Genomic DNA, 27,019 nt, shown 5'->3' on the forward strand with positions numbered 1-27,019 from the left:
AAGGCATGTGGCATCAGTGTTCTCAGATTTGAGTGAACAACTTTTTCATGCAAGTGAATGACCTGAAAACAAAGTGTGGTGTTACAGTTTTAGGAGTGGCCCATACACTGCAATGCATATGACCTAACAAAAGAAAAATGTGTATAAAACAGCTTATTAATTTCAGTCAATAATGAGCTAAAATCATTTTAAGAAAAATTGGAATATTCCCACACCCAATTAGATACCATCGATCATATCACATAATTCTACATATAATTACAGTAATCAACTGCAGAGAACTGGCAGAACCTATCTCGTTGGATATCTGGTTGTTGCGAATGATAAGGCAGTTCGTACAGCAGAATTCTGGGCACCACGTGGAATATCATAATGTGTATATGATTTTAATCCTTGTAATATATTCAACAATATATGTATTGTATGCTATGTTCTGGACACATATAAATAAATAAGTGGTACAGTCACAATCATTAGCGAAACAAGCTTCATCACAAAGTTGTAAAATCTGAGTACCATCAGACTCACATATGTGCTGACAGTTTTCATAAACAGTTTAGACTGCCGTGCTGTGATGACTGACATGTCTGTATTCTGCTACAGTAAATATTGCTACTGCAGTAAAGTTCACTTTAATTAATCTACTCTTTTTGTCATTTAAAAAGAAGGTACCTAAACTTTTGTACCTGGAGCTAAGACAAATAAAAATAGGTGTGCAGTCCATTGTGCTTACATCGTGTATGATAAAATATTAGGTGAAGGTCAGCTTCATTAAAAACAATATCTGTATTACAAATATAACAAAATAACAAACAACTACTAGCATAAAAGAAATTTAATTTCTTTACCAGTTTCGGGCACTTAGTGCCCTTCTTCAGAAGGTTCTATCTATCACATTATTTGCGAGTGTCAACAGTAAGATGCGTACAGAAAAATGTCATGGTCATGGCGTTCTTAGTGTCTGTAGAAAAATAGTTTAACCTTCTGAAGGAGGGCACTAAGAGTCATAAACCAGTAAAGAAATTAAATTTCTTTTATGCAGCTTATTGCTTATTAGGTCGTTATATACAATTACAATTGCTGAGGGTGGATAAAATACTATATTACAGATGTTCATAGAATAACAATGTACAGTGAAATTACTAATTGAACCAAGAAGTCTGCTACCTGCCATCAAAGTAGAACAAAATACCACACAAATGAGAGCGCACATGCCGCATCCACACAATCCACTAGACAACAGATAACAGACATGTAGTTTACAGTTATACGAATTGTGGTCATATGTAAAGACTGCCATTGGCACCCAAGTTAGTATCCAGAGTCTCAGGGAAGACACAAGTACTGAAACCAAGGGTAACAAAGTAAAAGCAGAAATATTGAACTATTTTTAAAATGTTCCTGTGCAAAGGAAATTCCAAGGTTACTGTTCCTTTTTAATTATAGCACCACTGCAAAGATGAGTGATGTAGGTACTTTATTAATGCCAGTGACATTGAGAAACAGATGAAATTGCTGAAGGTGAACGAGGTCCCAGGGTCTGATGGAATCCCTGTCAGATTGTATACACAGATTCCAGTTTAGTTAGACGTCTGTATTAATCAAAATATATCATATATCCTTCAGACAAAAAATTCTGCTCAGTGGTTGGAAGAAAGTACAGTTCACATCAGTCTAGGAACAGAAGTGATCCACAAAACTACCATCCAGTCTCTTTGACATCCATTTGTCATAGAAACTTAGAACATATTCTGGGCTCAAGTGTAATGAGGTATCTCTAACAGAATCTCCTCAGTCCCAATAAACATGGATTCCAAAAACACTAATCAATGCAAAACTCATTGTGCACTTTTCTCACATGACATCCTGAAAGCTGTGGATCAAGAAAACTGTGTAGAAGCACTATTTCGAATACTTCCTAGAAGCATTTTACTCAGTACCACACTGGTAATTATTAATTAAATATTACGGGGTATCAAACAAAATTTGGGACTGGATTAAGGAATTTTCGGTAGGGAGGACACAACGTGTCATCTTGTATGAAGAGTCATTGACAGATGTAGAGGTAACTTCAGTTGTGTCCCAAGGAAGAGTGTTGGGGGGACCTTTGCAGTTAATTATATATTGCCACAAGCTGTGCTGCATGTATTATGGTATGGCAGTTAGTGTTACTGGCTAGTGTGCTGCAGGTTGCCAGTTCAATCCCAGTTATTTGTCATTTACCATTTACCAGTTCTTGAAGGTTCTCAAAATTTCTTATGTTTGTAATGTCTGGAATATTCAATGTTTGTATAAATAGCTGCACTCTCCTCCAGGAGTTCAGTCATATGTAGGTCATACGTTGGTGTCCGTAATAAATGTACTTTCAGTGCTTAGTTTTGTACTTAACTGATAACCCTGTTTTCAGATTTGGAATTGATTCTAGTGATGACCTGACAATGTTAATCACTAGCAAGCTGATATTAATATTAAACTTAGATTTTTTGTGGGTGATGTAATTATCTACAATGAAGTACTGTCTGAATAAAGTTGTGCAAATAATCGGTCACACCTTAATAAGATTTCAAAATCTTGTAAACATGCACCTGATTAACATGTTTGGAAATGTAAAAATTGTGCACTTCACAAAATGGAGAATAGTAGTACCACATAACTAAAGTATCAATGAGTTATGACTGGAATCCACCAACTCATACAAATATCTGAGTTAAACAATATACTAGAGTATGAAATAAAATGATTACATAGGCTCAATTGTAGGTAAAGCAGGTGGCAGACTTCATTTTATTGTTCATTGGAAGTATACTAGGAAAATGCTGTTGGCCTCCATTTGCGAATGGAATGGGTTGAAATCCTAATGACTAGTACAATAGGAAGTACCCTCTGCCATACACATTACTGTGGTTTTCAGAGTGAGGCTGTAGACCTAAACGTACCTATAGAATGACTTGATTTCATCAGTAGCACATATCATGATGGTTGTTTTGTTTGTACACAATAAAAGATTAATTATTACAGATTCATATCAGAACTGTACAAAGCATTGAATTGTATTTTGTACAGTAACAGTTCGTGGTTGAATATGGTGTATACAGACTTAAGGACCATGGTTGTCCTCAAGAGGTTACCTCATAACATTATCACTGATCTTCCCATGGTCAGTCATTCAGTTTATTTGTCTGAATGACACAGTTTTGACTCTGTCAGACTAGGAAGTACGCATTACACATGAAATGTAAACACCTGCTGAAAATCATACTGCACTGCTCACTGTACTGCCAGACTCCAACCTAAATGTTGCAAATCCACCCAGGCTCAAATACAGGTCAGCAGCAATGATATCTGCTATACTGCAAACAATAAGTCGCATCTCGGAAGCTCGCATGCACACATGCATGCGTTGGTGTGTGCGCATGAGTGCAGAAGGTTCAGCTGTCCCTACCAGTGTTGTTTTATGCACCTTGCAATATTACATCAGGCCTTCAACAATCACTTGAAAGATTTTCATATTCTCTCACTATACACAAACCTTTAGGTCTACAGAAAAAAATTAACAGGACCTTTTTGTAGGAAACTTGGTTCAGTTAAATTTTATACTGGGGTATGTTTCTGCTAGAGGCCATTGTTCTTGAGTTCTTCAAGAAACACATACTAAAGTAACTTTCAAATGATCCCACACTCAGGCCCCACTGGTCAGGATTTCTGATATATTGTTCACGGCAATCCTTCGTACTACTATACAAAAATAAGCGACTGTGTGAATTATTTCCCACATTTGACCTTTTTTTGGTCTTCATTGACTGGCCTTATTATGTCACCAGCTCAGTCGAGCCCCTACAAGTTGTAAAATTGACATTTGTGTAAATTTTACCTAACAGTTTTGTTAATTTTAACAGATGTTGTTGTATTTGCCAGGCCTTCGGACTACGAAGTTACTGTGCTTGTAAGGGTTAAGTTTGGATTGAATTGTCAGTGTAATTAGTTGTAGTGTAATGTTTACAATAGTCATTTTTCTTTTGCTACCTCCATGGGTGTGTTTAAATTGATAATGTTAAAAACATAGCTGACTCTGCTGATGGTGTAATAGCCCAGTCGATAGAGATAAAAAAATGTATTGGAAGTAGTTCATGCAGCCTAAAATTTTTGTGCAGTGGTAGGAGGGAGTGCCGCAAACAACATACCAGAAATCCTGACTGGTGACGGATGAGTGTGGAGGGTGGAGGTACATTTGAAGGTCACTTCTGTATGTTTTTCTTTAATAATTCAAAAACCGTGGCTTCCAGTGAAAATGTAGCCCAGTACAAAATTGAACTACATTAAATTTCCTACAAGAAGGTCCTGTTCATTTTTTCTGTAGCACTAACAGTTTGTGCATAGCAAGTGAGAGGACATGAAAATCTCTCACGTAGTTTTTGAAGACCAGATAAGACATTAGAGGTTGCATAAAACATCATCGTTAGGGGTAGCTGAAGGACCCTGTGTGTACTGCTGTCAACCATTTAACAGTAGGACAACCCATTCCTAGCCTCATATAACGTGCTGTATCCCAAAAGATCCGGAGCTTTTTGATATTTTTAAAAGGAATATTGTAGATTACTTTCCATATAATCTCTGTAACCTTGATTGTTTCAATCAGTTGTTTCTTTGTGTCATTTCTTCATAAAATAATAAGTTATTTTTAGCTTTCTGGTGTAAGTGTTTATTTATTTACGTATTTATTTATTTTTCTAGTAACTGATCCTTCTGATACAAGCCCAGGTCATCGCTTCATGACAGATCTTCTAGTATCAAGCCTGATGGCAGATGGAGGACTTGAAACAGCTCTGAAAGCAGCATTCAAAGGTTGGGATATACTTTTGTGCAAGTATATTGTAAATATTGTAACAGTTGTAGTGTTCAGCTTACAGTATACTAAATAAAAAATATGATTATCAGGCTGGCTCAGGCTTTTTGTCAGCATTGCAATTTTTCTTAAAACTTTTATTCATGTTCTAATTTGATTAAAGCATATTTGAAGGTCAGTTACCTAACTTATTGAAATTATCAGAGTATTTTTAAGCATCTAGTTAAAATGTTTGTGCTTGTTTCCAAATGTATTAATGTATTTCAACCAAAGCTTATATTGGCAAGGTAATTTGATGCTTGTTTCTTGATAATTATATTGATTAAAGTTGCTTAGTACTACTGAATAGCAAATCCATCACAGGTGTGTGCTTCATGTTTAGAAATAATCTGCACAAATTATGTAAAGGAATAGTGTGACGTGCCACATAATGTAAGCAGTATCGTGGCAATAATCATAAACTTTGTTTCAAATTGCTTGTTAAATATTATTTTATCACATTCATAACTTCATACTTTATTCTTAGATTCTGACCTTTCATTTGTTAGAATCAACTGACTGACTGTGAACCCAACTAAACGAAACTTGCCGAATGTGTCTGCTTTGTTTACAGTCACTTCATGTATTGAAAAAAGGTAGGGTGCCTGAGTCTTAAGAATGAAGCCATTGGCTTGTCATAATAATATGTAGTAATAGAACAATTCAACGTTATTTAATAAAATGCTTATGTGAGCTATTGAAAAAGTCTGTGTTATTTGTTGAAAATTATATGATAAAATGAAAATTTTATTAGCAGATGGCCTTCCTTTTTTAATTGAATTTAAATGAAGAAGTGTGCAAAATGTAGACTGCTCTGCTGTAGTATGCTTATTATGAAAAGATGTCCATTTGGTTAATGAAAATGGACCATATCTTCTTGTCCTTTCATCTAAATCTTTGTGATGAGTATGCTATGGACATTCCTGTCTGTGTTTACACTGCTGCAACACACATTTCTGGTTTGACAAATACTCATGAAACCTATTGCACTTCAGGTGCCCTAATAGATCATCCTCTCACCATCCTGTAGAAAATGTCTGGGACTATTTTGAATTGCAGGTGAAATGTAGCAATTAACATCTCTGCAATTTGGTGGATCTATGGAATGTAATCATCAATAAGTTGCTTGAATTGGATATAGCATTCGTGGAGAGAAATGTCATCACATCCTTGCTGCATTGAGACCATTATCAAGTTACAGGTGGTGATACATGGTTTTAACATGATGCCTCTAATTTTTTTCTGGTGTGCATTTTTTCACTCAACTAATCAGTTTTTTATTAATTAAGAATCACCCCAATTGCTCAGAGGTGGAAGTTATGTATTAAATAGTAAACCATAATAAAATTATGCTCTACCACTTGACTCACTCTGTTCATGTAATGTGCACATTTTCAAGCGTCCTACATTGTGCAAGTGTGGACATTGTAGCATCAACCAAAGGAACAATTAAGTTTGCAGATTATTATAGGAAAAGGCTGAAGATTTACTCTACTGGTTTTATTTTATAACTTGACACATCAGCATAAAAAAAATCTCTTTAAATATGTTCATCACACATCACCATCGATGTGCAACCTGTGCTGTCATTTTGACAGATGCGATGAGCATAAATGTCTCACAATATGCATATCAGATTTGTTAAAAGCTCTTATGTTTAAATAAGAAAGGCAGTGGAATGTGATCAGGCAAGAATTTTACTGCAATCTGTAAGGTTTTGCAATAGTTTAATTGAGAAAGGTATTGAAATACTCATTGTGTATTCTATCATTAGTAAGGATTTAGGCTTTAAAGTTAGAAAGATAATGGATATTGCTTTACCAACTTTAAGGCAGCTGTTAGCCTCAGAAATGACATGACAGCTTTAATTATCTCAAAAGTCATCAGACTGAGATTCATTGGAAGAATCCTAAGGAAATGCAATCCAAAAACAAAGGAAGTAGGTTACAGTACGCTTGTTCGCCCGCTGCTTGAATACTGCTCAGCAGTGTGGGATCCATACCAGATAGGGTTTATAGAAGAGATAGAGAAGATCCAACAGAGAGCAGCGCGCTTCGTTACAGGATCATTTAGTAATCACAAAAGCATTACGGAGATGATAGACAAACTCCAGTGGAAGACTCTACAGGAGAGACGCTCAGTAGCTCGGTACGGGCTTTTGTTGACATTTCGAGAACATACCTTCACCGAAGAGTCAAGCAGTATATTGCTCCCTCCTACGTATATCTCGCGAAGAGACCATGAGGATAAAATCAGAGAGATTAGAGCCAACACAGAGGCATACCGACAATCCTTCTTTCCACGAACAATACGAGACTGGAATAGAAGGGAGAACCGATAGAGGTACTCAAGGTACCATCCGCCACACACCGTCAGGTGGCTTGCGGAGTATGGATGTAGATGTAGATGTAGATCTTGATGTTTTGAAGAAAAGACATTTTTAATTATTTATGCCAAAGCCACTGTTTGGTTTTGATTTCATATTTGTGTTGCTGGGAAGGTATTTGGTGATTCGATTTACCCCTGATGTAAAGTATGCCTCTTTACGGCTCCATAGGTGATGGAGGTATTATGAATGGTGATGTCTGTAGTTGGGGGTTTGCGGAAGATATTGAGAGTATTGAATGTTTATGACAGTTAAATTGAGGAAGTTAATGCAATTACTCAGCTCATTTTTTTATTTTTGATGTGATTTTTTTGTGCATATTGTTAAACTGTGAATGGAGATCACTAATTTCCTTTTTGATCCATTAAATAGAAGAATGGTGTCATCTACATATCTTAGATAGTATATTACTTTTCTTGACCAGTGATCTTGTTCTTCAAAGAATTTATCTTTAGGTGGTCTAGAAACATGTTTGCTAGTGTTCCAGACATGTGACTATCTACTGCAAGGCCATCTTTTTATGAGAATATTTGATCGTTGAAGCTAAAATATTTGGGATAATATTATGGTTTGTAGTTCTACCAATTTATAAACTTCTGCTTGAGATATGTTTCTGTATTTTAAGAGATTTTCTTTTTGTATGTCAATGGTCTCATTGTTGGTACATAGGAGTATTTAATTAGCTACATCTTAGGAAAGAGACATGTGTTAAGCTATCAGGCATCATACAACTGGGAACTAATTACATGTGACATCCCACAAAGTTCCATCTTAGGGCCCTTACCTTTTCTTGTGTATATAAATGACCATTCATCAGTAACATTACCAGATGCCAAGTTTGTTTTGTTTGCCAATGATACAAACATTGCAATAAATATCAAATCAAGTGTAGTCTTAGAAAGAATGGCTAATAAAATATTTGTGGACATTAATCACTGGTTCCTAGCCAATTCTTTGTCAATAAACTTTGAGAAAACCCACTACATGCAGTTCAGAACTTGTAAGGGGCATCCCAAGAGTGTATGCCTAACATAAGATGACAAGCAGATAGAAGAAGTGGACAGTGTTAAATTCTTGGGATTAAAGCTTGATAATAAATTCAACTGGGAGCAGCACACCACATAACTGCTGAAGCGTCTTAACAAATCTCTATTTACAATGCGAATTGAGTCAGACATAGGTGATATAAAAATGAAAAAGCTGGCATACTATGCTTATTTTCATTCCATAATGTCATATGAGATTATTTTTTGGGGCAATTCATCAAGCCAAGCTAAAGTTCTCCAGGCACAAAAACATGCATTAAGAGTTATATGTGGTGTAAACCCAAGAACATCCTGCAGAAGCCTATTTAAGGGACTAGGGATACTAACTACGGCTTCCCAATATATTAATTCTTAATGAAATTTGTCATTAAAAATTTATCACATTTTCAAACCAACAGCTCAATTCATGTAATCAGTACTAGAAATAAGAATAATCTTCACAAGGATTCAAAGTCACTTACTATTGTACAAAAATGTGTGCATTATTCAGGAACACACATTTTCAATAACTTGCCAGCAGCAATAAAAAGCTTAACAACCAATTAAATTCAGTTTAAGAGAAGCCTAAAGGATTTATTGGTGGCCAACTACTCCTACTCTGTTGATGAATTTCTCAGTAGAACCAACATTTTTTTTTTTTTTGGTAATTAAGTATTATACTACTTCTACTATATGTTTATTACCTTATAAATAAAAAAAAAACATTTTTTAGTTTTAAATTCATAGTCATAGTAAATGTGTGTTTGTAAAATGATTCTTTCATATAGCGTTCATTTAAAAAAATCATTCCACTTGGGACCTGTGGAAGGTACAGTAGCTTATTTGTGTCAGTTATAAATATTTGTCATGTATTATTGTTTTTCTGACATGTTCTACATCCTGGAGGACCTCCTCAGTGTGGATCAATTGGAATGAAAGTAAATCTAATCTAATCTAAAAGAACCTACTGTTGTCCAGGATTTTTATGTCTCTTATTTTTTACAATTAATCTATCAAGTTTTTGACAGTATATTGTCAACTGTAAGTGTAATTGTCGCATACTGTTTGTTTAGCTTTTTCTCAATGAAGTATGTGATACTGTTACATAGTTTGTTGTGGGTTTAATTGGGACATTCGATTTATGTACTTTTGGTTGGACTCTTAGCTTGGGGCATTGTAGGTTCATGGCTATATAGTATAGATCCTTTCCTTAGGTGTAAAAATCTATACACCCATTGATGAGACCATCAACATCACTTATAGAAATACAGAAAAATATCTCAAGCAAAAGTTTACAGATTATTGTGTTTACTAGCCATAATGTTATCCCACAGTTGTTTAAGCTTCAGAGACCAAATATTCCCACAGAAAGATGGTCTTGTGATGGCACATTAGACCATCTAAAAAATAAATTCTTTGAAGAACAGGCCACTGGAAAAGAAAAGTAATATACTATCTAAGGTACATAGATGACACCATTGTTCTATTTATTGGATCAGCAAAGGAAATTAGCAGCCTCCATCCACAATTTAACATTATGCACAAAAAGATTTCCTTGAAAATAAAAAAAAAAAAAGAACTGAGTAATGGATTTAACTTCCTTGATTAAACTGTCAGGAACACTCAATGCTTTCAATGTCTTCTGCATACCCCCAACTACAGACATCACCATTCGTAATACTGCTTGTCACCCATGAAGTCATAAAGAGGCATACTTTAGATCAGGAGCAGATAGAATCACCAAATACCCTCTCAGCAATGTAAATATTAAATAGCAGCTTTGGTGTAAATAATTAAGAATGTTTCATGGAGGTGGTGGTGTACAGCTTTAATAAAGGTTAAAAATTGGATAATGAGATATACAGCTGTAATTTTTTTATTGCACAAATGTAGCAGTATTTTTTGTTATGGATGTTTGATTTTGGTCGAGGATCAGACCATCGTTGGGCCCATTGCACCAAAGAAGAAAATATGCATGTATGAAGTGTGTACCATTTTAGTACATAATTATTATATGAGCAGACACTACATGTATCACATCACATATTAATATAAGAAAGTAGTTCCAAAACATTTCAGCTGTGCATGTACACTATTGGAAAATAGAAGTTGCAACAGACTGTTCCACTACAAAAATTAGCTGTATTTGCATCACATAATTTTGTGTGTTTTGTCAAACTCAGAGACATTGGTGTGTGGTTGTTATCATGCACAGAACTCAGTAGGTCTGTAATATTCAATGGAGACATTAAGGCACTGAGGGGGGGGGGGATTATTGTACAAAATGACCCAGGGTGCATGAAACTAATGACTGCTGATTGAAACAAGTGCCAGCATATCACAGATACCAACACTGCAACTGCACCTAATTTAACTACTGAATGCCTACACTAGGGTTTACAACTTTATTATTTCAATAATAGATTGATTCTACTCAGTGGTCACTGTATAACATCGATAAAACATTGTGGGATATACACTGTTAAGCCACAACATTATGACTACTGCCCACTGTGACATTTGATGCCATCTGGTTGCGTTGCAGGCACATGGCGTGGTAACAAAAGTATGTAAGCAGAGCAGACATGGATGGGGGGTCACTTTGGCCAAGATGTTGGCTGTAACTGGGGAAATCCATTGAGATAAACAATTTTGACAAAGGCAAATAATTATTATGCAGAGCCTGTGAACAAGTGCACAAGTGTTTTGGTGCATACTGTTCATTGTACATTGTTGAACATGGAGCTCTGCAGCAGACCACCCCTACGTGTTCACATGTTGAACCAACGACATCGTCCGTTATGATTGTAGTGGGCATGGGACTATCGGGATTTGATCGTCGATCAATGGAAATGTGTCAGCTCTTTGGGTGCATCACATGCTTGCTATTGTAGGTCGATGGTCGTCTCCACAAATGCCATCTTCAAGGTAAATGGTGGCTCAAAATGTGCAGCATGCCACAGACTCAGATTTGGTGGTAGCAGTATTATGCTATGGGAGACATTGTCCTGCACTTGCATGGGGCTTGTGGTCTTAATCGACAGCTGCAAACCGCTTCCATCTCCTCATGCTTGTTGTCTTCCCTGACTGCGATGACTTCTTTTAGCAGTATAATTGTCCATGTCTCAGAGCCAGAACCATAAGGAGCATTATAGTGAACTCACGTTGGTGTCTCGATGACCAAATCCTATTTTATTTTATTTATTTACGCGTCAAGTTCCATAGGATCAAACTGAGGAGCAAATCTCCAAGGTCATGGAATATGTCAGTACATGAAATTACAACGTAAAAGTAATAACAGATAAAAATAAAATGTTTATGAACCCAAAAAAGTGAATCATAATTTTAAGTAAACGCAATCAACAATACAACAAGAATCGACTTAATTTTTCAAGGAACTCCTCTACAGAATAGAAGGAGTGACCCATGAGGAAACTCTTCAGTTTCGATTTGAAAGCGCGTGGATCACTGCTAAGACTTTTGAATTCGAGCAGTAGCTTATTGAAAATGAATGCAACAGTGTACTGCACACCTTTCTGCACGAGAGTTAAGGAAGTCTGATCCAAATGCAGGTTAGATTTCTGCCGAGTATTAACTGAGTGAAAACTGCTTATTCTTGGGAATAAGCTAATATTGTTAACAACAAATGACAGTAAGGAATATATATATTGAGAGGCCATTGTCAAAATATCCAGAGTCATGAACTGGGGTCAGCTGGAGGTTCGTGAACTTAGACCACTTATTGCCTGAACCACCTGTTTCAGAGCCAAAAATATCCTTTTAGAATGGGAAGAGTTACCGCAGACTATAATACCATATGACATAAGCGAGTGAAAATAAGCAAAGTAGACTAATTTTCGTGTTGAACGATCGCTCACTTCAGATACTGTTCGAATAGCAAAAATGGCAGCATTAAGTCTTTGAACAAGATCCTGAATGTGGGCTTTCCATGAAAGTTTGCTATCTATCTGAACACCTAGAATTTTGAACTGCTCAGTTTCACTAATCATATGTCCATTCTGTGAAATTAAAACAACAGGTTTTGTTGAATTGCATGTTAGGAACTGTAAAAACTGAGTCTTACAGTTTTACGTTAGTTTATTTTCTACAAGCCATGAACTTGTGTCATGAACTGCACTATTTGAAACTGGGCCAATGTTGCACACAACATCCTTTACTACCAAGCAAATACAAATATTTTGGAGTTACCTGTAATACTAGAGGGCACATTATTTATATAAATAAGGAACAGGAGTGACCCCAACACTAGTCCCTGGGGCACCCCCCACTTGACCATACCCCACTCAGACCCCATATCACAGCCATTCTCAACATTGTGAATAATGACCTTTTGGTGTCTGTTGCTAAAGTAAGAGGTGAAATAATTGTGAGCTGCTCCCCATATTCCATAATAGCCCAACTTCTGGAGCAATATTTTGTGAGTAACACAATCAAACGCTTTAGTTATATCAAAAAGTATGCCTGGCGTTTGAAACCTTTTGTTTAACATGTCCAGTACTTCACAGAGAAAAGAGGATATAGCATTTTCAGTTGTTAAACAACTTCTAAAGCTGAATTGTACATTTGATAGCAAATCATGTGATATAATAGGGGCAATTCTAAAGTCCGTGCAAAAATAAAAACTACTTACGTGTTTGGGGTAAACCTTTTTTATTTTTCAACATAGTCTCCTTTTAGACTTACACACTTCATCTAATGCTGTTCTAATTTGTTGCTCCCTTTCGAATAATAGGAATTGTCCAAGTCTGCAAAATAGTTATTAGTTGCTGCAATCACCTCCTCGTTTGAATAAAATCTTTGTCCTGCCAGCCATTTCTTCAAATTGGGGAACAAATAGTAGTACGAGGAAGCAAAGTCTGGAGGATAGGGGGGATGTGAAATGACTTGGAATCCTATTTCCATTAATATTGTGACCACAGCTGCTGAGGTGTGTGCTGTTGCATTGTCGTGATGGAAAAGGACTTTTTTGCAGTCCAATCGCCAGTGTTTCTCTTGCAGCTCGGTTTTCAGATGGTCCAATAATGATGAATAATATGCACCTGTAATATTAGTTTTACCCTTTTCCAGATAGTCGATGAGGATTATCCCTTGCAAAATCCAAAAGACACTCGCCACGACCTTTCCGGCCAAAGGAACGGTCTTTGCCTTCTCTGATGCAGATTCTCTCTTGGTAACCCATTGTTTAGATTGTTGTTTGGTCTCAGGAGTGTAGTAATGTATCCATGTTTCATACACAGTGATGAAACAATGCTTAAAGTCTTGCGGATTCTTCCTGAACAGCTGCAAACAATCCTTGCAACACCTCACACGATTCCGTTTTTGGTTAAGCGTGAGCAATCGTGGAACCCATCTTGCAGATAGCTTTCTTATGTCCAAATGTTTATGCAGAATGTTATGTACTCATTCATTTGAGATGCCCACAGCACTAGCAATCTCACTCACCTTAACTCTTCTGTCATCCATCATCATATCATGGATTTTATCAATGATTTCTGGAGTCGTAACCTCCACAGGGCATCCAGAATGTTCAGCATCACTTGTGCCCATATGGCCACACAGAAAATTATCAAGTTTCTCTTTAGTCTCCTGAGGTGTTTTGCCTTTCATAAAGTAATGTTTAATCACCACAAGAAATTCTTTTTCGTCCATTTTTTGACAATCACTCAACTTCCTTGATTCACATGAATGCCAAACACAAAGAAATAGACCAATATGGCTGAAACGTGGTGTCTGTTCTTTCCAAAGATTCTACTAACCAAACATGACCTCGATACGCACCGTTGGTGCCACCTCTTGGACTTTGCACGGACTTTTCAAACGCCCCTCATAAAATGATCAATTATCCTTATATACACAGCCTTTTCAATAACTCTAGCAAACACTGATGGCATAGAAATAGGTCTGAAATTTTCTACATTATCCTTTTCTCCCTTGTTATCCTTTAATCATTCAGAAAACTGACCATTCCTAAAGGAAAAATTACAAATATGGCTAAATACAGGGCTAACATGTGCACCCTAGTACTTTAATATTCTGCTAGGAACTCCATCACATCAATGAGAGTCCTAAGTCTTCAGTGATTTAATTATTGAGTCAATCTCCCCCTCCTCTGTATCACAGAGGGAGTATTTCAGACATCAATCTCGGCAAGGCATTTGCTAAAAAAGTCATATGATTCCCTGTAGAAACTAATTTTTTATTTAATTTACCAGCAATGCTCAGAAAATGATTGTTAAATACTGTACATATATCTGATTTATTAGTAACAGAAATATTTTTACTACGAACTGACTTTATATTGTCGACTTTGTGCTGTTGACCAGACACTTACTTCACAACTGACCATATAGTTTTAATTTTATTCTGTGAATTAGCTATACTATTTGCATACCACATACTTTTCGCCATCCTAATAACTTTTTTAAGCGCCTTACAATAATGTTTGTAATCGGCTACTGTAGCTTGATTGTGACTACTTCTAACGTTTTAATATGATTCTCGCTTTGTTCTATGTGATATCCTTATCCCATTAGCCAGCTGCCTGGGCCACCTATTGCTGCTAGTACCCCGTTTAGAATGTTCTAATGGAAAGCAACTTTCGAAGAGCATGACAAATATGTTAAGGAAAACATTATATTTATCATCTATGTTATCGGCTCTATAAACATTCTGCCACTCTTGTTCCTTGACAAGATTTAAAAACCTCTCTACTGCTGTTGGATTAACTTTCCTATATAGTTTGTAATTATATATGACATTTTTTTGAGTACTAAAGCCTTTTTGTGTTAACATTTGTGCATTATGGTCTGAAAGGCCATTCACCCTTTTACTAACTGAATGTCCATCTAGTAATGAAGAATGAATAAAAATATTGTCTATGGCTGTGCCACTGTTCCCCTGCACCCTAGTTGGAAAAAAATAGTTGCATCAGATCATATGAATTTAGGAGATCTACCAACATCCTTTTTCTTGCACCTTCATATACAAAATTTATATTGAAGTCACCACATACAATTAAGTTCTGGTACTTCCTATATAGTGAATCAAGAACCCTCTCTAGTTTGAGCAGAAATGCTCTGAAGTCAGAGTTAGGGGACCTATAAACAACAACAATTAGATGTTTAGTTTCACTAAATTCAACTGCCCCTGCACAACATTAAAATATCTATTCAGTACAGTGTCATGATACATCTATGGACTCAAATGGAATACTGATTTTTACATACATAGCCACTCCCCCACCCCGCAAGGAACTCCTTGAAAAACAGCCAGCTAATCCGTGTCCTGGTAAAGAAACCCCCTGGATTATCAAATTATGTAAGTGGTGCTCCAACATACCAATAATTTCAGGGTCAACATCTGTAAGAAGTTCACTAACTTTAATACGTCTTATATTTTGATGAAATATGCTAATTCTTTCTCTTCTTGGAAACATGGTGTCTTCTGAAGTTGAGCCCTTAGTTAGAGGGACTTCCTTTAAGCAGGAATACCTGTCATCTGACTTCAGTCTAAAAAAGGTGCAACTCTAACACCAATGACCCATGTAGTTTCTTATTTGCTGTCATCACTGCATATGTAAATCACTGGCACATTATTTAAATCAGTGGCACATTATTTACACGATTTACTTGACTTGTGTGTAGACGTATAATATTTCATACCTCCACAAATCTACCAACAAACTATCGGATCCCTGATACCAAGAATCAGTGATGTATTTCATTCCAAAGATGAGCAAACAAGCTATTAAGTAGGTGGCCATTATGTTTTGGCTCATCAGAGTAAGTTATAAAACCCATGAAAATAATAAAGGCACAAGTCATACTGTCCAATATCATCATATTATACAACAACGTCTATTACTAATATGTGTGTGTGTGTGTGTGTGTGTGTGTGTGTGTGTGTGTGTGTGCGCGTGTGTTTGCACCTTGTTATACTGTTTAACACAATAGGAATGCCTATGAGCCCTCATAGCATCTGACATTGTTTTGTGGCCATATGCATGCTTATTGTAACAGAAATGTAGTCTACAGGTACACTATGTGTAGTGGCACAAAAAGAAAGACATTGTTATGGAACCTACAAAGGCATGTCATTGAATTTTCACAGTTGTGGTAATGAATTACTATTGGTTACCTCTATCAAGTCCATAATTCTGCAGCTTTGACTGTCTAATTTAATAATAATCCATAGTCACATAGCGTATCAATATACTGTCTATGTATTAATGTATAGTAACAAATTTATTTTTTGGGTGTTTTTGTTACTCTTCCTAGTGACAAAATAACAAAAGTTCCATTACATTTTGTAGCTTATGCTACAAATGATAACTCAGTTTCTTAACAAATAGACCTAAAATAATTAATTATGGGTCTCCCCATCATTACCAAATACCATCTTCTGAAGGTGGTAGTGTGCATTATATAACTCTGTGCATAAAAAGTTAAAATAGAATAAGGCATGCACCAAGTAATGAGACCTATTGTCATAATATATGGACAGACAAAATTCTGAAAGAGCCATATCACCTTACGTATTGAAGTGTGCTCACTGAAATTATACAGATGTATTATCATGTCCATTCCCAGACTGCTTCTTTTCTTACAAGCATCTCATTTTTACATCATTGTGTAACAAATAGAAGTTCTAACACTATGCCCTCTTTAATCAGTTTACTTTTACATTATAACATTTACATGAAAATACCTGTTCAAAAACATGCAGTCATAGTTATATACATTTATCAAATATAACAGTATATTATATTCGGTTAGCATCTCTAACAAAGCACTTTAACTCGACACTTTTTGCTCTGGTGTCATGCTATTGAATAATCGCAGAAAAGAACACACACTATGTATTTAGTCAAAAACCTACAATGTCTCTGTGGAAACAGTATTACTTCATTAAAGTAGTTAATTTGATAAATAAAATGTGCAAAGGTATCACATAAGTTGACAACAGTTCCTTAATGGAATAACACCTAACATTTATCCAAGTCTGATCATAACTACCCAAATAGGCATGTTAATTGGACAACTGACCCATCTTTCTATGAGTATATATATATATAAGCAACTTGAAGCAAAAATTTTTCTTGCCCCACTTTGTTACCTCATGGGAATTCTAATGTGAGCACCAACAGAATAATTTAGATGATGTATGTCATAGTCTGGGCATAAAATGTAGTCAAGAATTATTAATGATAAGGTATGAAGATGTATAAATCATTGGGTATAATTAATCCCCCATTGTTGCAGAAGATTCAAACAAATTATAAAAAATATTTGATATTTTTTTAATGTCTTTTTCTCATTAAGTATTTTATCAGGGTGAATTTTCAGATTAGTATATTCTCCACTTCTTAAAGAAGATTCATATGAATACCTTTTTCTGCTATATGTAGTACTTTCATGTGTTCTTCATTGTCCCCTATTGTACATGCTTGTGTTTTATGATAGTTGCTCAAAACAGCTCAATGTTCTCGGAATCTCCTTGTAAATTTCTTTCTTGTTTTTGCTATGTATATCTGGTCACACTGGCAGCAAGTGACATTGTATACCCCTGAATGATCAGCTATAGATTCTTTCTCCTCATCATTTTCCTAACTTCATTTTTTGTTTGAAAAGTAACTTTCACAGCCTAGTTTCTGAAAATCTGCTCTGTTTTATCAGAGATTTTTCCTCAAATGCCAAGATTATAAACTTTGGGTTTTCCTTATTTGTAATTTTCCGTAATGCGATTTCACGTTGCCTGATCTTTTCTTTTAGTCTAACCTTTTCCTTTTAAATTATCTACTAACATAAAGTCATATCCATTGTTAACAGCTAGATGCTGTAAGCTGTTGAGTTCTCTGTGTCATCCATAGACAATGGTAACCTAATCAGTCTGTCAAGCATGCCATGGAAAAATGCATGTTTATTTCTTATAGGATGACAAGATGATTTATGTATAGCCATATCTGTGATAGTGGTTTTCCTGAATATGAATATGCTTCCTGTTAAGTCTGGATATCCTCAGATCAAGACTATCAATAGAACTGTTTTCTTCTGCTTCAGTTGTGAAATTGATATTTGAGTGTAGTTCATTAAATTTGTTATGCAAACTTTGACTTCTGCTGTGCTTCCTTCGAACACTATAAGCATGTCATAGACACACCTTTCATATAATTTAATGACTCATCACCTGTGTTTAGTGAAAAAATTGTTGTCAAAATCATACATAAAAATGTTTGCTAGCATCTCTGCTAGGCTATTATCCATTACTAAGCCATGTTGCTGTTTATATAAGTCAATGCACTTAGAATATACAGCCACTTATGTCACATATTTTTGCTATTTGCTGTTTATATAAGTCAATGCACTTAGAATATACAGCCACTTATGTCACATATTTTTATGATTGCAAACTCACTCATCAAAACCTGTAGGGTTCTTCTCATCAATCTAGAATCATGAAATATGGCTATAAGTGAGGTTTCATAGTACAAATGAAGAAACATTTTTTAAATTTGTAATTGTATCACACAAAAAATATTTTTTGTCACTTGTTTCCCAGCAGTCTGTCTGTGTCTGTCTGTCTTTCCGTATGTTAAGACCCCTTTTTCTTTGCCAGAGGTACTCACAGACCTTATCATTCTTTCTTCCTATGCTGCACTGTTTCTTGAAACCTGCCGGCCGAAGTGGCCCTGCAGTCTGGAACCGCGAGACCACTACGGTCGCAGGTTCCAATCCTGCCTCGGGCATGGATGTGTGTGATGTCCTTATTTAGTTAGGTTTAACTAGTTCTAAGTCCTAGGGGACTAATGACCTCAGAAGTTGAGTCCCATAGTGCTGAGAGCCATTTGAACCATTTTCTTGAAACCTGGGTATGCCACAGTGCCATTTTTAAACTTATGGTTTTATGAGGTGTGCAGAGTAGATGGACCAGTGGTAGTTATATAGGTTGATGATCTATTGTGTATGAACTTCAAAACCAAAGAGGTGCTGTGACAGCAGGATCATGTAACAGCTGTTTCTTAAATAACCCAGGTGCTCTATATGGACTCTGTGCATATGTGTTCATTTTGAAATGTATGAGGTCCAGTTGATTGCTGTTTAGAGGTCACCACAATGTCTAACCAGTGTTGTTATAGAATGCATAGACACCACGGTATACAATAATAATGGCAAGTATTACATTTCTCTTCTGATTGTTGTAGGAGATTTCAACATAGATTTTAAACCAAACACCAAAATGCGGTGTTATGGTGTTTCTTCACCAAATGAATGTTATCATTAGTAAACCAAGGCACTACGAAAGCTAATACAAATTTAGTTCAAATTTAATACTTAAGTAGTTATTTTAATTTAATTTTTGATTTTCATAAGAACAGCTAAACCTGCATTTGACTGGAATCCCACCTGATTATGAGTGAAGATAATATTGAAAACTTTCTGGTCTTATAAATACCCATTCACTCTCACTGTAAAGATACCATTGTTCTACTTACAGGTTTTGGACACAGTTTTTTTTTTTTTTTTTTTTTTTTTTTTTTTTTTTTTTTTTTTTGACAGAATTTTCAGCAGGATATCTACTTCTAATTTCAACAGGAATTTAAGTCTCAGGACTAAATTTTGAAATTCCCTGTGGTTTTGAAGTGAAGCATCATACTTCAGTATCTGTTAATCAAATTCTATCATAAATACGTAAGTTTAATTGTTATAATTTAAAAACTTAAATAATACCTGAGGGCATAAGATCACAAAAAATTCGGCTCACTCATCTTTAAAGTTTTATTCAGTTAACTCAAACATTATTAAATAATGACTCTTTAAAAGTTTAAATAATTGGTGTTGCTAATAAGCATAGTGTGTTACTATAAGTTCTGAATTAATAAAATAAATGAAAAATTACAAAAACAAATGTGAAATTACACAAAAAATTTAAATTTAAAATTAAAACATTCTTGAAAATCTTCAAATTCCCAATACCGATATCATGCCAATATTGACATTAATAACAAGACAAGAATTGTAGAGATTCTTGAGTCCCAAGATGGGTGAACATTCTGTATACATAATTAAGTTTCTACAGAACCCTCAAAATGTGATTCCTACTCGCATTTGCTTTTTGAAATAATTTCTTATCAATTGATCCCTTCTTTTAGTCAAGTTGTGTTACAGATTTCTTTTCTCCTCATTAGTTATATGATCTACCCATCTAATCTTCAGTATTTATTCATAGCACCACATTTCAAAAGCCTTGATTCTCTTTTTGTCTAAACTGTTTATTGTCGATGTTTAACTTGCATACATGGCTACTCTTCACAGACAAATACCTTCAGAAAAGGCTTCCTAACACTTAAATCTAAATTGTATGTCAACAAAGTTCTCTTCCAGTCTACATTTTATATCCTCTCTACTTAGGCCATCACCAGTTACTTTACTACCCAAATAGCGAAACTCGTGTACTACTTCTAATGCCTAATTTCCTAATCTAATTCCCTCATCATCACCTGATTGAATTTGACTGCATTCCATTGCCCTTGTTTTGCTTTGGTTGACGTTCAGATGAGAATTACTGTTCACATACCTCATGGAATTCAAGTTTTGCTGAAATATTTTTATGCACTGAGGGTTCAGTACAAATGTAATTACAGTAAAATCCCCTTTTTACACTTTTCAGTGGACTTAATGCAGGGAGGCATACACTATAGGAAAGCATAGGAAACGCAACAAGCAATAATGAATGTTACTCTTACTGTCATTACTTTTCTGAAGAAGAGAAATTTGTTAACATCGAGTATTGATTTAAGTGTCAGGAAGTTGTTTCTGAAAGTATTTGTATGGAGTGTAGCCATGTATGGAAGTGAAACATGGACAATAAATAGTTTAGACAAGAAGAGAATAGGAGCTTTCGAAATGTGGTGCTACAGAAGAATGCTGAAGATTAGATGGGTGGATCACATAACTAACAAGGAGGTATTGAATAGAATTGGGGAGAAGAGGAGTTTGTGGCACAACTTGACCAGAAGAAGGGATTGGTTGGTAGGACATGTTCTGAGGCATCAAGGGATCACTAATTTAGTACTGGAGGGCAGCGTGGAGGGTAAAAATCGTAGAGGGAGACCAAGAGATGAATACACTAAGCAGATTCAGAAGGATGTAGGCTTCAGTAGGTACTGGGAGATGAAGAGGCTTGCACAGGATAGAGTAGCATGGAGAGCTGCATCAAACCAATCTCAGGACTGAAGACCACAACAACAACAACAACAACAACAACAACAACAACTGTCATTATCTTTATAGTGCTCAAAATATGAAATAAAAACCATTTAAATTTTACCTGTATAAAGAGATCTGAAATAATTTATTGTTTTTATGTCTTTCTAACAGCAATTGGCTTTACTATTTCATGAAACCATGTTAAAACAGTATTCATGTTCTAATGTGAGACATATTATTGATAATTATTATAAAATCATGGTAAATAAAACTTGCAATGCAAAATTGATTAAAACACTAAAGTTGACAGTCTTCGTTAGCAGAGAACAACAGGCATGAAATTTACAGCTTGTTGCTGACAAGGAGGTCAGTCGATTCAGGGACTTCCTGGGTGAGAAAGAGGGCAGAAATTGTCATCATGTTATGGAGCTTCTTGAGGAGGAATGTTCATCTCTGACATCAGATTGTACCAACCTACGACTGCACACCTGGTATGGAGTAGCAAATTTCACACAGAATTAACAATGATTCATGAAAGCCCATTATAGAGATGGCCGTCTTGAAAAAGTGGTGTTTATTTCTATAAATGACTTTGAAATTAAATTCAAGCTATTGTAATACAACACAATGAGCAGTAGGAAGGTTGCTACTGGAGTCACTATTGTCAGATCATGATTATTATTACAGCAGTGACCAGGAAACTTTGCCACCCTTACAAACACTGTGAACCTGTAATATAAGTGGCCGTGACCCAACACTCTGACAATGAAACTCTTGCTTACTATGCTAAAGCTATATTACATTATCAATAACTCTGCATATAGTCCGTGTTTTCTGCTTTGTTCCAAGGCTGAATTTGAGCAGGAATATGATGCACTTGTTGCAGGAATCCATATGAAAATATTTGTTGAAAGTTGTGATAACATCAAAGAAAACTTAAAATGCAGGAAATGTTGTAACGTGGAACTGTTAATGACAGGAAAGCATTGTCTTGAGAGAATAGGACTTCTGTTGGCTCTGAGAAAAATGAATGTAAAAAGTGGGAAAACAGAAATTGCGGGAATGCAAATACGGAGTTTTATGTTATGTATATAGACACTTCATATGAGCACTCCGTCTTCAGGCCACGAGTGGCCTACCGGGACCATCCGACCGCCGTATCATCCTCAGAGGAGTATGTGGATAGGAGGAGCATGGGGTCAGCACACTGCTCTCCCGGTTGTTATGATGTTATTCTTGACCGAAGCCGCTACTATTCGGTCGAGTAGCTCCTCAATTGGCATCATGAGGCCGAGTGCACCCCGAAAAATGGCAACAGCACACGGCGGCTGGATGGTCATCCATCCAAGTGCCGGCCACGCCCAACAGTGCTTAACTTCGGTGAACTCACGGGAACCAGTGTATAGGCACTTCTTATACCCCAGGAATCAAGAATCTTGATGATTTTTTGCCTGTTATCGACACTGATACTGGTAAGACATTGGTCCCAGGGATTCTCAGACTTTTGAGAATGTTCAATATGTGACATAAATTTCAGCTTGATACAGCAACCCGTTCCTGATCTTAACAGACAGTGGGACAGACAGGCAGTCTGATAAATGACCAAAAACAAATTTTTGTGTGATATAGTTACAGATTAATAAATGCAGATTTTTTTTCCCTTTACTCATACTTTGAAACCTTTATGCTTGCCAAATTTCGTGAGTCTAGACCAATGGGAAGTACCCTATAGGTTTTGATGAGTGAGTTTGTATCAAAATATGTGACATAAGTGGTCATATATTTTAACTACATTGACTTAGAAGCTAACATTTATTATACTGCCAAGGGGCCATAGATCTTAATATGTGATGTAAATTTCAACTTAATACATCTATCCATTCCTGTGAAAAGGGGTCTTGATGGGGGGACAGGCAGGCAGGCAGGCAGGCAGACAAATTGATAACAAATGACAATTTTTTTGCATTATATAATTACAGATTCACAGTTTTCAGATTTTTCCTTTGTTTTTATTGTGAAACCTTGATTCTTGCCACATTTCATGATTTCATACCACATCGTGCCATACTGATGTGAAAGTGTTGTACATAATAAGCGCAGTTGAGCTAGGAACAGTTTGCTTTTTTGTCAGACATTTAGGTACTTTATATGTTCAGTTATCTTCCTTATGTAATGTATCAATAAATTGTTATTTAGTGCATTTTAATCATATATTAATGTAATTCAAACTTATCTTGCAGCTGAATTAAGTGAAGAACCAGATGTAGATAAACAAAAGTCACTTCTGTCAGAACAAGCTCTTGTTGAGGCAAGATGCAAACAAGCAAAAGATGCAGCACTGCATGAGAAACATAGTTCTGCTGTTCCCTTGCTGCATCTAATCAAATTGCTGTTAAGGTAAATTGTAGTATCTTGTGTGTGGACTAGGAAAGTTATGTGGACCACCAGGCTCCATGTTCCTCTGCTTGTGATATTCTGTAGTGATTATTATGTTGTGATCATTATGTTGATATGTAGAAGTATGTTACTGTGCGTACACAGTATTTTATTCTGGGTTATTTTTTTGTAGCTAATGGAATTAATGATAATTCTGAGATGATACAAATACTTGAATTAAAAAAGATATTGTTTTTTTTCTCTTACTGAAAAGGCAATCTTTGAAATATTTGCAAGTATCAACAAACAGTTCAGTACAAATGGAGTGTTTTTAAATCCATCCAGTAACCACATTATTTAGAATTTTTGACAGAATGCCAGAACGTGAAACTATTATCAGTTCAAGCAATGAAATGCAGCAAGCAGATAGCTTGGTGACTATAAATAGAGCACAACCTGTTTTGAGAAACCCTTATAAACCACTGAGTTTAGGAAAATTAACAGTATGTGTGACTGCAGTTATAGGCAATTTAAAAGAAGTTGAACATTAGTATGGAGAGGGGTCGGATATTTGGGTAGTTGTATATATTAAAAATCATGACAGAGAAACTTACGTACCCTGAAAGTGGTGTCTGTAAGCTGTGAAGTTATGTTTTCCCTAAAGATGATTATGTAACTCATTAGAAATGGAGCTCCACAGAATAAACTAATTCATTCATTTCAAATGATTTCACCTCTTGATAAAGCTGCTTTTTCCCATGTCATGGGCAGACAAACACAAGAGATAAGGGAGTCCATTAATCATTGGCAGTTTGAGCTTGCAGTGGATAATGGTACTTCTTTAATAAATGGCTGCAAAGAATGGGAAAGAACAACTTTTTTGGCCACTTGTTGATATATCAGCTGTTGGCTTTTGTGTCAGGATCTTTAACCAGTGTTTGTTTGACGATTATTTACAAACCATGCAAGAAGATCCAAGAGAGGCTAAGATCAGAAAAGAAACAAAGGGATCCACCCGCAATGTCGGGAGCATACCACATACCGTTGTAGTGGTCGTCAAGATTGGTGGTGTAATTAAGTAGCCTGCTGTAGGTCATGGTGATAATGAAAGTTGATTAACCTGGTGGTAGACTCATGGAGGCAGGTGGATGTCTGCTGATAAATCATAGAAGTGAAACAGACATTAGTTTATTTATTCCATCAAATACAGTGGTTGTGTAGTAAGCAGTTGGCTGCCAGGGTCAGACACCAGCCCTGGAGTGTGGAGTGGGTGCCGAACTCTGCATGCTCCCTTTGATGGCACAGGTACCTCATAGCACTAAGCAGGTTGCAGTGGTTCAGAGTCACACTGTCAGCACACTGATGGGAGAAGATGGGCAGCTTCAGAGCCCAGACTGGGATGGCAGGTGGCTATGTCGACATCTGCAGAAGTTGGCCAGGTTGGCTGGCACAGATGCACAGCTCAATGCAGGAAACACTTGAGCATTAGGCAAGCAGCAGCTCGACAGCTTGTCAGGCCCAGGTACAAATGATGGACCCCAAGTGAGCATCCTGCAGGTGACAGAAGTCCATCAGCAGGTGGCCCACCAGCTAGAAGGCACAAGTTCAGGTCCCAGAGATATCTGGGCTAAGGCACAGCTCATAGATTCGCAACTCACAGAAGCAGCGACAAGTAGTGGAGAGTGGATGACCCATTTCAGGTTGATGGCTGGCATGGTGTAGTTTTTGGAGGTGGCTGCAGATTAGACAGACACAATACCTAAAATGGGCAGTATTTATAATTGCTCGGCTCACCCTTGTTTTGACAGAATGTCATAATTGAGCCGCAGTGTGAAGCTCGGTCATGTGGTAATTGGTTTTTCACTGCTGCAGCCTGGCCTCCATATTTTCACTGTGTCACTGGTGACACAGACATGGCTGTGGCATCAAAACTTCATTGTGTGGTAACTTACTCTAATGTGCAGCCCGGCAGTGATTCTTGCTGCGCCAGCATGGTTTGCATGCAGTTTCTTGCATCAGTGTGCAGTGATGTTTGGTGTTAACTCAATTGTAGGTTTCAGTCACCTAGAAAATAGACTCAGTGGCACAGCACCATGTGCATATGGAAAAGTCTTTGTTGGAATTACTGTAGAATTCATCAATATAGGCATCATCAGTTCTTGCTTTGTAAAAGAGCTACTACACCAGTTTGTTCAGACAAGCCATAGAAGTTCACAAACTGGGCAGTAGTTTGAACAACAATGAAGAAAACCACAAGGTAAATGGATCCTGGGTTCATGTGTGACAGTGAATGACTGTTGGAACTAATAAGGGAAGAACCACAGTGCTAGACCAAGCAAAAGTCATCAGATATTGACAAAACAGGCACGTATAACCTCTGGCTGCAAGCTTATCCACCTCTGAGATCAGCAGTGGAGAGTGAACCTTTGACAGTGTCAGTCACTCACACTTGTGAAAGTCAGAAAAATTGTTATACAAATGTCGGCCAGAGATACAAGACAAAAGTTAGCAGGCAATATGTCATCTACAAATAGTAATGCATGTTGGAACAAATGATGCCACGTGTCTGGCCTCTGAGGTCATACTTATGATTCCAGCAACTGACAGAGAAGGTTGAGAGTGCAACCTTGCTCGTGAAATTTTAATGAAACTTACTGTCTGTAGTATTGGCTCCAGAACTGATCTGATCATTTCTCTCTCTCTCTCTCTCTCTCTCTCTCTCTCTCTGTGTATGTGTGTGTGTGTGTGTGTGTGTGTGTGTGTGTGTGTGTGTTTGATGTAACTCTGCACTGTTGCTAATGAATGAAATGTATGAGAATATGGAATATCAAATTAGCTTAGTAACTGAATTCAAGAGCTCTTTGCAATAGAATACAGATGTTAATATTAACCGAGAGAAATCTTCAGATATAATAATAGCTTCAAGAGTACCCACCGAGTGTCATAGGACCATTACTGTTCAAAATATATGAAGAAATGAAGATTAGGGCTTCATTACCCACCAGTGATGAGGTCATTAGTTATGGAGCTCAAGCTTGGATTAGAAGAAGGATGGGGAAGAAAATTGGCTGTGCCTTTTCAATGAAACCACCATAGCATTTACTTCAAGTCATTTGAGGGACAC

At 36.5% G+C, this 27,019-nt stretch overlaps 1 protein-coding gene across 1 annotated transcript in view; it reads left to right on the forward strand.

Annotated features, from left to right (window-relative positions):
- The window catches only part of LOC126248847 (E3 ubiquitin-protein ligase HERC2), an 851,297-nt gene that overhangs the window by 221,438 nt on the left and 602,840 nt on the right, over positions 1-27,019 (forward strand). The window contains exons 19-20 of the mRNA XM_049950269.1: positions 4,732-4,842; positions 23,760-23,916. Of these exons, the coding sequence (XP_049806226.1) occupies positions 4,732-4,842; positions 23,760-23,916 (268 nt within the window). The remainder of the gene's footprint in view (positions 1-4,731; positions 4,843-23,759; positions 23,917-27,019) is intronic.

This window comes from Schistocerca nitens, chromosome 3 (assembly GCF_023898315.1).
Source record: "Schistocerca nitens isolate TAMUIC-IGC-003100 chromosome 3, iqSchNite1.1, whole genome shotgun sequence".
NCBI classification, from domain to species: Eukaryota; Metazoa; Arthropoda; class Insecta; order Orthoptera; family Acrididae; genus Schistocerca; species Schistocerca nitens.